This window comes from Suricata suricatta, chromosome 10 (genome assembly GCF_006229205.1).
Source record: "Suricata suricatta isolate VVHF042 chromosome 10, meerkat_22Aug2017_6uvM2_HiC, whole genome shotgun sequence".
Lineage (NCBI taxonomy): Eukaryota > Metazoa > Chordata > Mammalia > Carnivora > Herpestidae > Suricata > Suricata suricatta.
In genome coordinates, this window is record NC_043709.1 from 90,577,626 (window position 1) to 90,594,770 (window position 17,145).

The 17,145-nt window shown below is 40.7% G+C and overlaps 1 protein-coding gene across 2 annotated transcripts in view; it reads right to left on the minus strand.

Moving 5' to 3' along the window:
- PTPRO (protein tyrosine phosphatase receptor type O) overlaps positions 1-17,145 on the minus strand; it is a 239,483-nt gene that overhangs the window by 32,917 nt on the left and 189,421 nt on the right. The window contains exons 14-17 of one of the 2 annotated variants that reach the window (XM_029953982.1): positions 15,407-15,539; positions 13,159-13,279; positions 7,480-7,548; positions 5,078-5,161 (exon numbers count right to left, since the gene is read on the minus strand). In XM_029953982.1, coding sequence (XP_029809842.1) covers positions 5,078-5,161; positions 7,480-7,548; positions 13,159-13,279; positions 15,407-15,539 — 407 coding nt within the window. The remainder of the gene's footprint in view (positions 1-5,077; positions 5,162-7,479; positions 7,549-13,158; positions 13,280-15,406; positions 15,540-17,145) is intronic. The other variant, XM_029953983.1, reaches the window with a different exon arrangement.

Consider the following 17,145-nt stretch of genomic DNA (forward strand, 5'->3'; position numbering starts at 1 on the left):
CAAAATCAATAAATAAACATTAAAAAAAACATCTTTGCCATGTTGCCCTTGCAGTTTTACTTAATGATTCAATAAGGAATTTGACTTAGGAAGTGGAACTGGTGGATCATGAGGGAGTAGCGAGGGCAGAGGAAGTAGGGAAATATCCATAAAGGCAAAGCTGTTTCCTGTTTTCATTTTCTGGGTTCAGTGGGGGGGGGTTATTTCTTTCCACTTCTGAGTGATGACGATCCATTCACCAGCTCATGTCTTATTTTTTCTCCCTCATCTTCTGGCTTCCATACTTGGGATTTAGCAGAAAGAGACATTATAGGTTTTACTTTGCTTCCCCCTCTTCCCCTCAAAAAACTGGTGTAATGTTGGGCAGGGCTGTATCAATCTAAGCATTTGGGAGCTTAAAAGAATACCTTCTGCATAATGTCTACTCCGCTTGCAATGGTAGCAAGGTTAACTTTAGGAACCCCACAACGACTTCATGTAGTGGAAGCTAATTACGTTGGTGCTTTATGACATAGGAATGTTAGCTTAGAATGTAACCAACAGTTTGGCAAAGTCAGGAGGCTGCCCAACATATCCTGTGATTGGGAGTGAAGAAAACAACAACCCCAAAACCAAAGCTTTCCCATCCAAACAGACTTCAAGGGAAACTGGGCAGAAACAAATGACTGTGGGAGCGTGACGATGACTACATTCAGTGCTGAACTAGTAAGCTGCTCTGATTCAACAGCTGTGTAGAAGCCTGGTTCATGGAAGGGAGGCCCTTTGTTGCTTTCAATCTCATTCATTGATCGAATGGACTTTTACATATGACGCAAAATTTCACCATGTGGTTTGAATGACTTATGGTCCTAAGTGTACATTTACGTGTATGTCTTTGGGATTTGTGTACGACCTCTAAGTTCTGCTTAGATTTTGCTAAATTCCCAAAGATTCCAAAGGATCCTTATATCCTTAGGCTGTGGGATAAGGACAGGGCTGAATTATGAGCCTCCACCTTAATGCTGACAGAACGTTCCTATGTTTTCAATTGCTGCGTTAATTCTAAGACTAAAATCAGGGACAACTGACTTCTGAACACGTAAGTTAAGGTTTTGCCGGCCATTTTACCTTCAGCCCATTATGGAAAGAGCTAGCATGTGTGTGTGTGTGTGTTATGTGAATATTTGAGGTGATGTTAGGCTATTATCTTGTCATTGCAAAATATTTTTTCAATAAAACTGATAACACCCATCGGAAATACAGAATATATATATACACGATCATGCACATCTTCTAATTTTGTCTTTCACTTATAGTAGGTAAGGTTCAAAATCCTAATGACCTCAAGAAGTTAAGATGCCTAAGTTCTTGATGGTTATGACATCTTGGAAAGCCGAGCAGACTGGAATTCATTGCAAAGCTGAATATGAGGCATGGCAGAGATGCGGGATTCATGATGGCCACAAACAAACAAATAAGCAAACGAACAAACAACCCCTCCAACCTAAACCCCCAACACTCGAAATGTCCCCCCTGTCATAAGTGCTACCTACTCTTTCGTGAGCCAAAGGGAGATCTTAAAAATGTGTTTAGAGTTATATCATTCTCTGAATAAAGCATGCAAAAACCATGAGTAAAGCTGAGCAGTTTAAACTAAATGTTGCTTCACTCTTAAAATGACAACGGTTGAGAATTTAGAGCAGGCAGAGGAATACTTGAGCAGAGCATGAGGTGACTATGGCCTTAAAAAAACAGAGAGAGACAGAGTAGTAACAATGAGTCCAGATGGAGCTAGTCTGAATGAAATGGTTTTCTCTGACTAGGAAACATGATCTGAGATGACTGTAGCCAGAAATCCTGGCAGAATACCATGTTGAGACTAAGCCAGCTGGGCACTGGTGCTCTGCCTGGGTTTTGCTGCCACCCTGGGAAAATTCGAGGAACACCATGGGAGAGAAAGAGTCCCTTGATGTTCACACAAACCACTCATCCAGAGGATTTCATAAAATGAACAGGAATGTGTATTTCCATGAAGTGGGCAGGTTAGGGAAGAACGTGTGAGGAAGGAGTGGCGCAGGGGACCAGTGGTTGGTAACGGAGTGTGTGAAATGCGAAGGCAACCACGTGGGAGGATTCAAGATGGCTGTCTAGCCGGGAAAATCCCCAGGAGGCATTAGCTGAGGGGAAAAGTACCCGACAGTAGGGAGTTCTGGTGGCTTTGCCAGTACTGAGGGAGCTGCCCCTGAAAAAAGCATGATCATGTAAGTTTACTTCTTTTAGAGCTGACACAGCACAAGCCGAGGGCTGAAAGCAGGTTAATGCTCAGTCCATGTTCACGGGTTGATAGGCGCATGGTTTACTGAAAGTGACAGAGAGCCCCGGGGGTGGGGGGGGTGGGGGGGCTTTGCCTTCTCTTCTCACGTGGAGATAACCATTTCCAGCCTCAAGGCCAGTCTTCCAAAAACTACTGAAGGGTTTCTTAAGAACAACAGGGGGCACCTGGGTGGCTCAGTTGGTTAAGCGTCTGACTCTTGGTTTCTGCTCAGGTAATGATCCCAGGGTTCTGAGATCAGGCCCTGTGTCAGGCTCTGTGCTCAGCATGGAGCCTGCTTAAGATTCTCTCTCCCTCTCTCTGCCCCTCTCCTCACTCTTTCTCTCTCTCTCTCAAAAAATGAAAAAGAATTTTTAAGAACAACAACAACAAACAAACAAAACTACTGAATGGTTTTTCCCCTGCCCTAACTTGGGTCTAGTGCTTTTTGATCAGTACTATAAGTAGCAGACCTTAAATGGTTTGTTGGAATTTGAAGACGTGTTTAATTTTTTATTTATTTTTGAGAGAGAGAGAGACAGCATGAGCTGGGGAGGGTCAGAGAGGGAGACACACACAGAATCTGAAGACAGGCTTCAGGCTCTGAGCTAGCTGTCAGCACAGAGCCCAATGTGGGGCTCGAACTCACAAACCACGAGATCATGACCTGAACTTAAGTCAGATGCTCAGTCAGTTGACTGAGCCACCCAGGTGCCCCAGAAGATGTGTTTATCAAGAGGAACCTGATATGAGCTTAAAAACCAGACTGTGGGAAAGTCATAGAGTTAGGCAGAGAAATTAACAGGATAGCATATGGAGCTTTCTTTCTTTTGTTTTACGTGAGATCTGTGGAGGGTACTTTAAGGATACTGACTACAAGTATTCTGATGATAGTACTTGAAAATGATTAGTAGATGTTGAGATAAAAGTAATGCGGGGTGCCTGGGTGGCTCAGTTGGTTAAGCTTCCGACTTCGGTTCAGGTCAGATCTCATGTTCGTGGGTTCGAGCCCTGCGTCAGGCTCTGTGCTGACAGCTAGCTCAGAGCCTGGAGCCTGCTTCCGGTTCTGTGTCTCCTTTTCTCTCTGCCCCTCCCCCTCTCATGCTCTGTCTTTCTCTGTATCAAACAAAAAATAAAAATAAAGATAAAAGTAATGCATATTTTGAAGGTCAAAATGGAATTTATACGCACTACTTGTACCTCAATACTACCTGATGTCAAATACTTAAAATGTTGTGTTGAGTATAACTAAAATTGTTATTAAAGCCAACTTAGAGGGGCCCCTGGATGGCTCAGTTGGTTAAATGTCCAACTCTTGATTTTGGCTCAGGTCATGATCTCACAGCTGTGAGATCGAGCCCCGAATTGGACTCCACACTGGGTGAGAAGCCTGCTGAAGATTCTCTCTCTCTTCCTCTGCCCCTCCCCTGCTTGCGTGTATGAACACACACGCATGCACGTTTTCTCTGTCTCTTAAAAAGTAAAATTAAAATAAGACAACCAAGTTACAATAACAGTGAACTGTCCTCATCATCTGGGGCATTCCTCTGATTTCCTCACATGACACATCAGTGTCTAGTGTATTTCAACAGCTTTCCTCAAGTCTCTCTTTAAAAAAAGAAAAATAAAAATTCTGGTATAAACAATCTCTATTGTGAGAAAGTCCTTTTTTGTATTGCTTCCATTGTAACTCAGAGTTCTAACTTTGCCAGCTGTATTTATTCTGTCCTTGGAGAAACTGAAGAACATTTAATCAATTGTCTTTTTGAATAAATAACAGTACAGATTGCTTTTCATCTTTCCACTCTTTCCCTATTCCCTCCACCCATGCACCATTTTTCCAGTTCATGAACTATTTTTATTGCTTTTTTCTGAGTCCTTCTGAAGTTGTCCATATATCTGGATCTGCCTGTACATAATTTAGCACCTAAACACCATGGATACTTCAAAACAATTTTTGGTTTGGGTCAGGAATCCACTACCTTTTTCCTGTGGCTCAGGAAAAGAAATAGATCCTTCTAGATACTAGTCTCAGGTTTCAAAATTATTATTACTATTATTATTATATTTATAAAAATGGAAAAATACTCTTTGAGAGTTGATTATTACAATGATTTAGGTTAAGAAAATAAGAATTTAAAAGAAGCTGATTTTTACAGAGGAAAGAATAGATTTCAGAAAAACCTGGATTCTTTAGATAGTTGTATGATGTTAAGATAGTCTCCTTCACAGATTCTTTGGCATGTTTCGAAGATGGGGCTGATAATACTCTCTGCAGAGTTGTGGGAACACTTAAATCAGATAATTATACAAAGAGGCTTGCATATAGTCAGTTGTTCAATATTCACTGAGTGAGCATTAACTATGAAAACATCGAGACCCCAAACACGGAGGACCGTATTCTCGGCTTCTCTACCTTAAAGCATTTCTTCCTTGTTGGAAACAGAGTCCTCAAATGGATGGAGATGGCAAGGACAGTGGGAAGCATCATTTACTAAGATGAGAAGCCAGTGCATTGACTGAATGAAGAAACAAATGACTAGTAATAAATGGAAGAAAAGCTTGCCAAGAGCATCCCAAGAAAAAAAATTTTAATTGGGAAACCATTTGGGATAGGCCATCTTGGTACCATGAACTACTTTAATCCATCTCAAGACATGAGTCATAATTTCCGATGCTGCCAAACACATAAAATAATTAAAAAGAATTTTTCCTTTTTTGTTTCACTTCTGGAGAGCTAACTGTATAGACTTTGTGTTAGATAAACAGTAAAAAAAAATCACTTACCAAGGATTAATATAAAATGCCAAAAGATAATCAGTCCAAAGACATGAGGGTAGCAGGGTTAAGAAAGCAAATATACTCCTACGCCTGTGAGCATTAATAGATAACAGATGTAAAGATGAAAAAGTGGCAAGAGTTAGTAACATAAACTGTGAACAGATATCAGTAAATTACCTACGAAGATCAATTATAATGACAAGCATCTTAATTATGATTAAATATTATTCCATTCTGTGAAATTTAAATGTGAGGGCTTATGTGCTATCATATTGCCCGAATCAGTTTTATTCGCACACATCCACACTGTAATCAGATATATTTCTTCCAACTTCTGTTGTGTCAATTAGTCTGTTATTAGGTGATTACATTTACATTCAGTTAAATGAGACTCTTCAATGCCTCATTAGTTAGCTCCAGTCTTATTCTTGGGTATTATTACCCTTGCAATGCTTAAACCTATTTTAGGAACCATTATAATGTCATTTGATAGTTAACAGCAACTTCTGGGAGGAAATAGAAACGGTCAATTTGTGCACATACTGATTTTGGCAAAGGCTCCAAGCTGCACCCTTAGGCATGACTTTCTATATTATTTTTAGTTTAAATTAATACCTCATTTCTGACAAATAACCCTTGAAACAGAGCTACAGTATGACACTCAGGTATCATTCATTCAAGATAAGGAGCTCAGCAAATTGCCTAGTCTATAATCTGATCGATACTCAGCTGAGCGGGAGCAAAATTATTTCGTTTTACTTAACTTCTAATCCAGACTGCTGATTTAAAAAGCATGGTTTGAATCCAACTTCAGGTATTCAAACCACTTGCAAAATAGAACACTTATTAATGCAGATTTTAAACTGCCCTATGGATGCATCTAGAACTATTCTAATTAGTGGGGGGAAATGGTGTCATCTTGTCACTTTAGTTACTACAAATTCCCACTGAGAGAGCTGTCTGTCAGCCAGGAAACGCTGGTGCTGGCCGGCTACCTTTGTCAAGAGCAGGTGGAGAATTTTCTAGATTTTTCTAGAAAGGTCCTGAAGTGAATTCCCTTTTGCCTCAGCTCTCCTGTAACTGGTCCCCCATGTTCTATCCAGTGAGTGATTGTGTAGTTAGTCAATACATAGGTGTCCTGGGTCACAAGTATAATTGGATCAATTCCTAGATGGGCTGTTCGTTACTGCTTTGTGACTGAGCCTCTTTAAAGGACGAGCCAGACCAGAAACAAGTAGCAGTGAATTAGTTTCTTACTCTTGGCAAGAGCATTAATATATTCAAACAAACCTAGAAATGTTTACTAACTTTTCACCATCGAGGGGTTATGGGTTCTCTTTCTTCCTAGTTAGACTAGTTGTAGTATTAAACTACAAAAGCAAAAATCCATTCAGGCTAAAACTTAAAGGTAGCAGGACAGATTGTCTGGTTAAAAAGAATCCTGTTTCAACCAGACTTTCAACCGCTAGATGCCCACTCAAGGAAGCAAAATTTATATTTCAATTAAATCCCTCCTTGTCTCATTGATTCCGGGAAGTTTCTAGTCTCACCTTTGGGGGATTAGGAAAACAAGAAAAAAAAAAAACCCCCAGAAGATCCCTTACCGAGGATTAACACGAAATGCATACATTTCAATAAATGCGCTTTGCATGGTTGCTTGCAAAAGAAACAAGCTAGATCCTGTAAGCAGTGCTGGCTTCGTATTAAATAGTTACTTCATTAGCAATTTTGTTGGGCATCCGTTGCAGCATAGAGGATCGTTAATTCTCATGTATCATTGTTAAAGTATAATGTGAAGCAGTTTAACCTCCTGGCAATGCTTTCTTAATTCTCAAAATACTCCTCCCTCCAGGCCCTTAATGCTCCAGCACAGAGGAAAAACGAGGCCATGTTTTCCTGTGGGACTTTACTTGTCCTTGAGATTTATTTGCCTGTAAGTGTAAGTAAGAGTTGAGAGTCCTGGGCTGTCACGTCTACTTGACTTCTGAACAGAAGGGTGGCGCACATTCCCAGGCACCGAAGCGTCAGTTGCAGGTAGTGACGCTGTCCCATGTGGCCTCTGTGGGGTCGGTCCTGTGCCTTCGGCGACCCACCTGTTCAATGTGGCTCTTGCACTTACACCCTTCCTCGGCACAGTTATGGGCCACATTCATGACCGCATTAGCCCTTTGATTCATACAGTAAATACGGAACAGACTAAGCCATTTTCTCTACCTTGTTACCGTTGTAAACTTATATGAACTTAATGTATTTGGTGAAGAAAATCTAGCCTTTGAAGTCCACCATCACCAAAATTGTGAAAGGATAATCAGACAAAACCATTGATTGCTAAAATACAGTAAACTAAAGTTGAGGGCACACGCAGCGTAGATAAGCTTTCTAGAGGCTTGTTCCAGAATGGTGCTCACCAGTTGTATGGAAGCTTTCCATCCCGCTCCAAAGAGGCAAAATTGACAAAAGTCCCCGCTCCACATTCCCTGTTTGAAAGGAACCACAAAATTAGTTTACTGCTTGACACAGCACTCTTTTACCTTGATATAAAAGAGAGCCTTTACTTGTTTATCATCACAGCTTTAAATTAAAAAGGGGGGTGGGGGAGCCTGGGCAGCTCATTCGGTTAAGCGTCTGACTCTTGATTTTGGCTCAGGTCATGCTCTCACTGTTCAGTTCACGTGATGAGCCCCACGTTGGGCTGCACGCTGACAGCATGGACTCTGCTTGGGATTCTCGCTCTCCCTCTCTCTCTCTGTACACCCCGCCATGCATGCGCGCACTCTCTCTCTCCAAAAAGAAAAAAAACCCTTAAAAAACAGATACAATAAGTTGCATGTACTCCTCTTTCTCAGGCAGTGCGAAAATAGAAAGATAAAAGAATTTTTCATAAAGTTGTACATGCCCCAATCAAGTTATTTGAGGCCAACAGGATTTGGTTTTCAATCCTTTCCAAAAGGCACTCATGAGCCTAACATAATTTTTTTTAGGTGTTTACATATTTATTTAGAAAGAGAGTGAGCATGAGCAGGGGAGGGCACAGAGAGAGGGAGAGCGAGAAAATCCCAAGCAGGCTTTGTGCTGTCAGCATGGAGCCTGATGTGGGACTTGATCTCATGAACTGTGGCGTCATGACCTGAGCCAAAATCAAGAGCCAGACACTTAATTGACTGAGCCAGCCAGGCGCCCCAATCCATAAAACTTTGAACTATTTGGCGTATAATAGTTTTTACACAGCCTCTTAGACTGAGGGTTTTCTATTTTTAGCACATATTCTTTGTGGGGTTTTGTTTTTATAGCATTTAAATCTCCTCTCTAAAATGATGGTGGGTGAAGTTGGATTTTTTTTTCCTCCAAAAATTTCCCCTCATGTTGGGATGCCCGTGCGATTTAGCAGTTGAGATGAGAGTATAAAAAAGTGATACATGTTGAGACAGACTGGCTTATGCAGTGCCTCTTATCCAGAAGTTTGCTTATTAACCTGTCATAGAAAATGTTGTTAAAATTTTTTTTGCCAAAAGTGGAGGTAAAAAGTAAACATATTCTCATGCCTTCTCCAGCTTTGCCTAATGTCAATGGATAGACAACACAGCTCATGCATCTCCTTCTTCCCCCTGTATGAAATTAATGGACTTATTCAGAATTGAAGAAGAGATTTTGACATTACTGGCACATGTGTTAATCACTTAAGTTATGTGCCTGTTCTTATTAGTGTTCTAAAAATATTTTTCTTCGAAAGTTTATTTATTTATTTTGAGACACAGAGAGAGGGAGAGAGAAAGAGCAAGCAGGGGAGGGGCAGAGTGAGAGGGAAAGAGAGGATCCCAAGCAGGCTCCGAGCTGTCAGCGCAGAGCCGGATGAGAGGCTTGAACTCACAAACCATGAGATCATGACCTGAGGCAAAACCAAGAGTCAGACACTTAACCAACTGAGCCACCCAGGTGTCTGGAACATTTTTCTTCTTTGAAAAGTACACTATCTATTGCTATATCATGTTGTGCTAGAAATTACACACCATCAATTACTGTTCCTATGTCAATTTCCTATATGTAGGATTTATTTTACCCTGAAATTCAAAGGTTCTTACTCTGAGGTTTAAGGATAGAATTTAGGGCTCTAGAAAATAGTGGGGGAAAGTACATCTTTAATTTCACAACCTCTAAATTTCTTTTTTTTGTTTTTCTGTTTTTAATTTATTTTTGAGAGTCAGAAAGAGACAGTATGTACAGCCGAGGGTCAGAGAGAGAGGGAGACACAGAATCTGAAGCAGGCTCCAGGCTCTGAGCTAGCTGTCAGCACAGAGCCCAATGCGGGGCTCAAACCCCAAACCATGAGATCATGGCCTGAGCCGAAGCTGGATGCGTAACTGACTGAGTCACCCAGGCGCCCCTCACAACCTCTAAATTTCTAACTGAAATTTAGCAACTCCATTAATTATTAAAGTAGTCAAGAAGCCACAGTAATATCATCAGTACTGATGAAATGAGATTACTAACCAGAGAAACTGCAGATATTTTTCTATAATGAACCTGCTGCAGATACTGAAATATTGTTCATATTCATCGCTCTGATGAAATTAGGAGAGTTATTCGACATCCTACTAAATATTATCTAATATATTAATAAAGAAGCATGTAAAGCATTAAAAAAAATACTCTGATGACCAAATTTTAATATAATTAATTTCTTTTGAATCATTTGTATTTTATTTTATGCACTTAAAAAGAAAGCATTATTCTTCGAAGACATCCACAGGCTTAATCAGACTACCAGAAAAGGTCACAGCGCAAACAACATTAAACATCTCTGCTCTACTGACCGGCGGCTGAAGTAGAACTACTTCTCCTAAATATCTTGCTGTGCACACCGCAGAAACTGCTCCTGTAATAATATTCTCATAAATATCACTGCTTCCTTTACTAAACCTACTACCACCCCACCACTGTTACTATTCCAAACTAACATTTGTTGCAAGCTTCCAAGTACTGCATTATCACTCCTGACCATCCACTCAGGAAGATACTATTACCATATTTTCTTTTTTTTTAAATTTTTTAAAATGTTTTTTATTTATTTTTGAGAGACAGAGAGAAACAGCACAATCAGGGGAGGGTCAGAGAGAGAGGGAGACACAGAATCCGAAGCAGGCTCCAGGCTCTGAGCTGTCAGTACAGAACCTGACATGGGGCTCAAACCCACAAACCGTGAGATCATGGCCTGAGCTGAAGCCGGACGCATAACCGACTGAGCCACCCAGCGCCCCCATATTTTCTTGATATATATTCTGTTCCTTGCTTGCTGGCCACGTAGTCTCTTAGCTCTCCTTGCACATCCACTTGGATGCCTCTTGCCAGTCTCCTTTGCTCCTATCTTTTTTTTTTTCTTCCCTGCAAATCTTCATATTAGATTGTTCCAGTGCTTAATCCAGGGCCCTCTTTTCTAACTTACATGCACTCCCTCCAGTAAAGAATTTCATCCAGCTTTAGTACTGCATATATGCTAGCAACTCCCAAATTTATATCCTCAATCCAAACCTCGCTCCTGAACACCAGACCTTTATGTTCAACTCCCACTCTGCACCTGCACATGCAATCGTCTCAGACTTAATATTTCCAAAGCCAAAGTCCTGACATTCCCAACTCCGAAATTCTCATCTCAAATCCTATTTCATTTGATGGTGACTCCATCCTTTCCAGTTACCAGGACCAAAAATCTCGGAGTCAACTTTGACCCTTCTTCATTTCCATTTCACGTGCAATTTGTTAGTCAATTACCTTAGCTAATGCGTCTATTTTCAAAATATATCCAGAATCTGATCATTTCTCCCTACCTTTATTGCTGCTACTGTGGACTAAACTATTACCATCTCTTGCCTGGATTACTGGAATAGATCCCTCAGTTAATATGCCTGTTTTGCCTCAATATAGATTGTTTTCTAGATTGTTTCAGGCCCCAAGCCTTGAACTCAGAATCAAAGCCTAAGTCTGTCCTTTACTCAGGATAAAAGCAGAAGTCTCACAATGGCTTACAAAGCTCTGTGTGATCTGACATCGTCTCCTGCTAAACCTTCCTTTATTTTTTCTGCTTCAGCTGCACTAACCCTCCTGTTACTATAGAACATGTTCCTGCTTCAGGGCCTTTGCACTGGCCATTCCCGCTACTCTTCTCCTAGAAAACACATGGCTAACTCCCTCATAGCCTTCAAATTTTTTCTCAAATGTCCTTTCAGTGAGACTTATCCACCACCTAGGGTTCCTCTCCGTATACTCCTCATGCCTGTACTGTTAATTTCCCTTATTCTGCTTTATTATTTTTCTCTTGTCTGCTCATATACCATGCAATATTTTTACTTCTATTGATATTATTTATTGTCTATCTCCTCCACTAAGATATGAGCTCCACAAAGGCAGAAATTCTCATCTGCTTTCCCAAGCATCTGGAGAGTCTGACACATAGCAGGTGTCTATGAATATTTGTTAAATGAATGAACGAAATTTCAGTGAACTGCACAAGGTCACATAGATTGTAAATTAGGATTTGATCCCAAGGAGTATAATTTCAGAGCTCTCTACTCTAGTCATAATGTGGTACCACATTCCTTCCTGTCCTTCTAAGATTTGTTTAAATGACAACATTAAAAACATTTGATTTATATATTCAGATTAATCTCTCTTCTCTACGTTAATAGAAACCCATTTTTATCTCTTTTCTGTGGCAGGTCAGTTTATACCTTTAAATATATTTATTAATTTATTTCCTTAAAATTATTTTCAATGTTTATTTTATTTTTGAGAGAGAGAGACAAAGCGTGAGTAGGGGAGGGGCAGAGAGAGGAGGGAGACACAGAATCTGAAGCAGGCTCCAGGCTCTGAGCTGTCAGCACAGAGCCCGATGCAGGACTCAAATTTATGAACCCTGACATCATGACCTGAGCAGGCGTCACAGGCTTCACTGACTGAGCCACCCAGGTGCCCCAAATATATTTATGTACATATTTCCAGCTATGTTCTAAGTGCTTACTGGACAGCTTAGATGTCTGATTTTTATTTAATTGTCCCAAAGCAGCTACCTATTAAATCATTCTTGGGTGGATACATTTAGTTATGAATAGGCGAATGATAGAATTCTGAGAAAGAAGAAGGATGTTGATGGACGGATCATCAGGCTACCACTGGGTCCATATGAATTTGAATCAAATTTCCCAAACCCTGTAGTACTCAGCCAAGCAATGGTTTTTAAGAGAACTGATGGATTGTTCTGATAATATACGGGACCATCGAAAGTACTTGAGAATGGCTCTGACAAGAAACGCATCAGGAGTCAAAGGAATAGGGAGTCATCAGAGTCATAAATCAAAAGTCTTTTTTGGCTCCAAGAAAAATGAAAACTGCCTGCAAGTCTGAGTGGTAGGAACAAAACTGATAGGGGGCGTCGAATGGACCTAATCACAGACTCTACAAATGTGTTCTGATAAGACAGTTTTGGCAGAACTGATGAAGATGTTTTTCTTTCTTGTGGTCTCTCCATATATTAACTACTTTCGTTAGTCATACCCAGGAGCCATAGGTCTTTATTGACTCCAAAATATGTTTGAAAGCACCCAAATGTCATGAATAGATCCCTTTGTCTGGGTCTTTTAAAATTACAAGATTGATAGTAAGAGATCTGGATTTGTGTGAACAATCCTTTGCTTTGCCATTTCCACTGTGATGTTTTCTTTTTAGTATTATTATTATTTTTAATGTCTATTTATTTATTTTGAAAGAGAGTGTGAGCAGGGGAGGGACAGAGAGAGACAGGGAGAGCAAGAGAATCCCAAGCAGACTCTGCAGTGTTGGTGCAGAGCCGGACCCATGAACTGTGAGATCATGACCTGAGCTGAAATCAAGAGTCAGCTGACTAAGCCACCCAGGCACCTCCATCATAATGTTTTATAAAAGTATTTAAAACTCTACCTAGAAAAGACACAAAATAGACACTGAAAACTGAAATGAAACTTACGACTAATACAGTTTATGTCTGCAAAAGCATACATGTCTGATAAGTTAAGCTATTTTAAAGGTCGTGGGTGAAAGGCTAACCAAACTTAACTTACCTTGCCATCTGCAGATGCTTTTTCCTAAGAATGATAAGGGTCACGAGCAGCAGTCCAATTAGCAGTGTGCTGAGGATGGCCAGCACTGAGATGACCACCACGTTGGGGTTCATCTCCGTCACTAAAGAGAAAAGCCATACATTTTCATTACAACTTCCATTCCACAGAACTAACAGAACCACTCATCATTTCCCATTGATTTTTAACACCATGGAACTTAAGATGATGAAAATAAGAGCAACAGTGGTGTTTCTCCAAGCTGACAATGACCTCCTCCTGGTCAAATATAATCTAGCAAAGTAGATTGATAATTGGTGTTCAGGTACCTAGAGGAATCGAGTCCATCTCCAAAGCTTCCAGTCAGAACGTTCTTATAAAGGGGAATTATAAACTCTGAATAATGTCTGTACCACAGTTTAAATTCACTGGAAAATAAAAAACTCTAGAAGTCATCATCACGTGTTGGTACTGCTGACCATTTTCAGACACTCGGAGAGTGGCAGGTTTTCACGTGACGCCTATGACTTTAAAGTCAGAAGGCACAACTGTATATTGCGCTCGCAACTAATAACGTATATGAAAAAGGCATTAGCAAGCCACCATCTGCTGCGGCACTTAACTCATCCCTAGAAGCAGGCGTTCTGGTGCTCTGTAGCCATATGTTGAGACGTTTTCCATCTGCACAGCTCCAGAGATTAAACCTATTAATGAGGTGTGGGGCCCTTAAGAACAAGGGCTGTGTCTCTTGCATACACTTTGTATAAGGGCTGCTTTGGCCCTTGTGCGCGGCCTAGTTCATCACACTACCTGGAAGGCCAGACATTAAAAATGGGGACATGTATGTCACATGTTTTTATGAAATTCCTTACAGTGGACCGAAGAGGAAAGACTGATACCATCCTCCACATCGATCATAAAATCACACAACTGGCCACCACATTCAATCCCTAAACCTTTGTGTCTGTGCCACTTACCTTGTGGGCCAGCTTGATTCCTGCTCACGGGCAGAGTAGTTGAACAGAAAGAACATTGGACTCATGATCCAGAGACCTTTTTCAGGTTCATTTGACTACTAACTGCCATTTGGAAAAGCTATTTTATCTGTTTCTCTGGGCCTCATTTTCCCCACTTGTAAATAAGCTTAATAGTATCACCTGTTTCATGGGGTTGCTGTAGCAATGACAGGGAACGGTAAGCATGAAGGGACACGGAATGGCAGAAAAGGTTATGAAAGTGACAGACCATTAATATGCTTTTTGGATCCACTTTTGTCCTCTTTTCTGGAAAAATAAGGATTAAAAAACAGAAAACAAACAAAAGGCTACGCTAGTTATTATTGAATAGAGGGGCTGACTACACAATGAATGTTACAGAAATGAAAACGAACCCAGTAAAGGGATCGTGTGACAGTGACAGGCTGTATTACAGGAGGCTTCATAGAGGGTCTCAGGTTGCAAAGTCAGACTCCAACAAACAGGGCAGCGACACATGTAATATAACTCAGAAGAGGAAAAAGGAAACACCATTATTCTAGACCTTTCGTTAATTTCTAATTTCCCTACTTATAGTTTGGCTTCATTGGACGCTTTCCTGCTTTGCCCCAGTAATTCAGCGTTGTCATTGCATGGTCAGTGACGGCTAAGGGCCAAGGCGACAACAGATGAGCCCTAGTCGATCAGGACACTGTGGCCACTGCTGGACAGGAGGCTGAGGACGGAGAGCTGATGGCCGCAGCTGTCACTCACACAATGTGGCAGGGCTTTACGTTATTTCATTTCTAGGCTTTAAAACAGCTCAGCAAGGTACATATTATGATTCATTTCACAGATGAAAAAACAGCGGCTCTGAGATAGTAAATATCCTTCCCTAAATCACAGAGCAGGTGAGGACTCCCTGTCCCCGCAGCCTGGAGCGCTTTAGTAGAGCATGGTTCTATGAAAGTATAGAGTCCAGATGTTTGAAAAGAAAATGTAAGGAAAACCTAAAAAGATAAACCCTCTGGGGGTACCTGGGTGGCGCAGTCTGTTAAGTGTCAAACGCGATCTCAGCTCAGGTCATGATCGCACAGTTTGTGAGTTTGAGCCCTGCTTGGGATTCTGTCTGTCTCTCCTCCTTCCTGCTCCTCCTCTGCTTGTGCACTCTCTCTCTCTCTCTCCCTCTCTCAAAATAAATAAACTTAAAAAAAATGAATAAAAACCAAAAAGATAAAACTTCCAAGACACCAGACCCCACAAATGCCAGGAATTACCCATTGTTGAGACAGCTATGAATGTGGGGACACTGGGGCTGTCGTGGCTGAAGCTGGTGACGCTACAGTTGTAGGCAGTGGCAGGAAGGAGGCTGGAGATGGTCACAACGTGAGAGGAAACAGAAATCGGTTCCTGGAGATGCAGAGCATAAGATTAATGTTACATTATCTCCACCTGTTCTGTGTGTTAAACTAGTTTTCAGAGCCGGGTGGGTAATACATAAACAGTAAACAATTTGAAAGCTGTGAAAGGATAGCAATGAAAAATAAGCTTCCTTTTTTCCCTACTTATCTACTCAGCTCTCTTCCACGGAAGGAACCGTTGTCGTCAGGCATTTTCCCCCTTTCCCATCTGTATTTTATGGAGGTAAAAACAGAAGATACGGCTAAACAAAAGTGATAATGTAGTTCACACATCATGCTGCTTACTTTTCACCTTAATTATCAGCATATTTTCGGGCTTTTCCCACATCAGCACAGATAAAGCTGTTTTATTCCTTGCAAGGGCTTTGGAGAAATTCATAGAAAGAGACATAATTTATTTAACCAGTCCCCTACTGAGGAATGTTTAAGTTGTGAACATAATTTTAAATTATGGGACCAAACATATATGTACAAACTCAATATATGTATGTGTGTATGCATGTGTACACATACATCTTCATACACAAAACCTGTGTGTGTGTGTGTGTGTGTGTGTGTGTGTATGTACATACCTGTATGTATATTCACATTCCCAGCATTCAACTGCTAGAGACAAAAAGTTGCACTTTTTTCATTTTGAAAGCTATTGACATACTGTCTTCTATAGACATTTCCAAGCCATCCTGCCACCGCCAATGAGGGACAACACCTGTTCCCATACATTCCTTCCAATCCAATGTAACTGCAAACTCTTTGAGTTTTTCCAACCTTATTAGTGGAAATTGTACCTCATAGTTGATTTATTTTGTATTTCTTTCACCGTGAGAGAACTTGATCATCTTTGCCAATGTTTAAGAATCTTTTGGAGTGCCTGGGTGGCTCAGGGATGCTCAGTTAAGCATCCGACTTCGGCTCAGGTCATGATCTCACGGTTCATGGGTTCAAGCCCTGCATTAAACTCTGTGCTGACTGGCAGCATGAAGCCTGGAATCTGCTTTGTATTCTGTGTCTCTCTCTCTGCCCTCCCCGACTCATGCCCTCTGTCTCTCTGTCTCTCTCTCTCAGAAAAAAAAACATTAAAAATTTTTGAAAAAGAATCTTTTGTGTTTATTTTCTATGATATATTAGTTTTGGGTTGTTGGTCTTCTATTAAAGACATTACCCCCTTTGTCTGCATTCTCAGCTTTTAAATAGCACCCACCAAAGGCATAGTGACTTTGACTTCTCAAAAACATTTAATATTAACCTATTCTTGAGTAGAACAAATTGTTAATTTGTTGGGCCAATGGTTGGACCAGTGACAAGTACCACAGTACAATATCAAAAGATGAGCCAGCATAACATTCTTTTCAAAACAGGGTTCCAGAACACTCCTGCCTAAAAAGATGACAACCATCAGCACTTATTCCCAATCCCGCCTCTTTTACTGTCCTATAAAAGAATGATTCTAAGGAAAGACTCAGTTGTAATAAGTAGCTACATAACCATTGTTTTCTTGAGGAAAGACATTACTATAGCTACAGAGAAGAAAACCCACTACTGACAAAGCAGTTATTTCCAAAAAGGATTCTTAGAAGAGAAAAAGAGATTAGCTG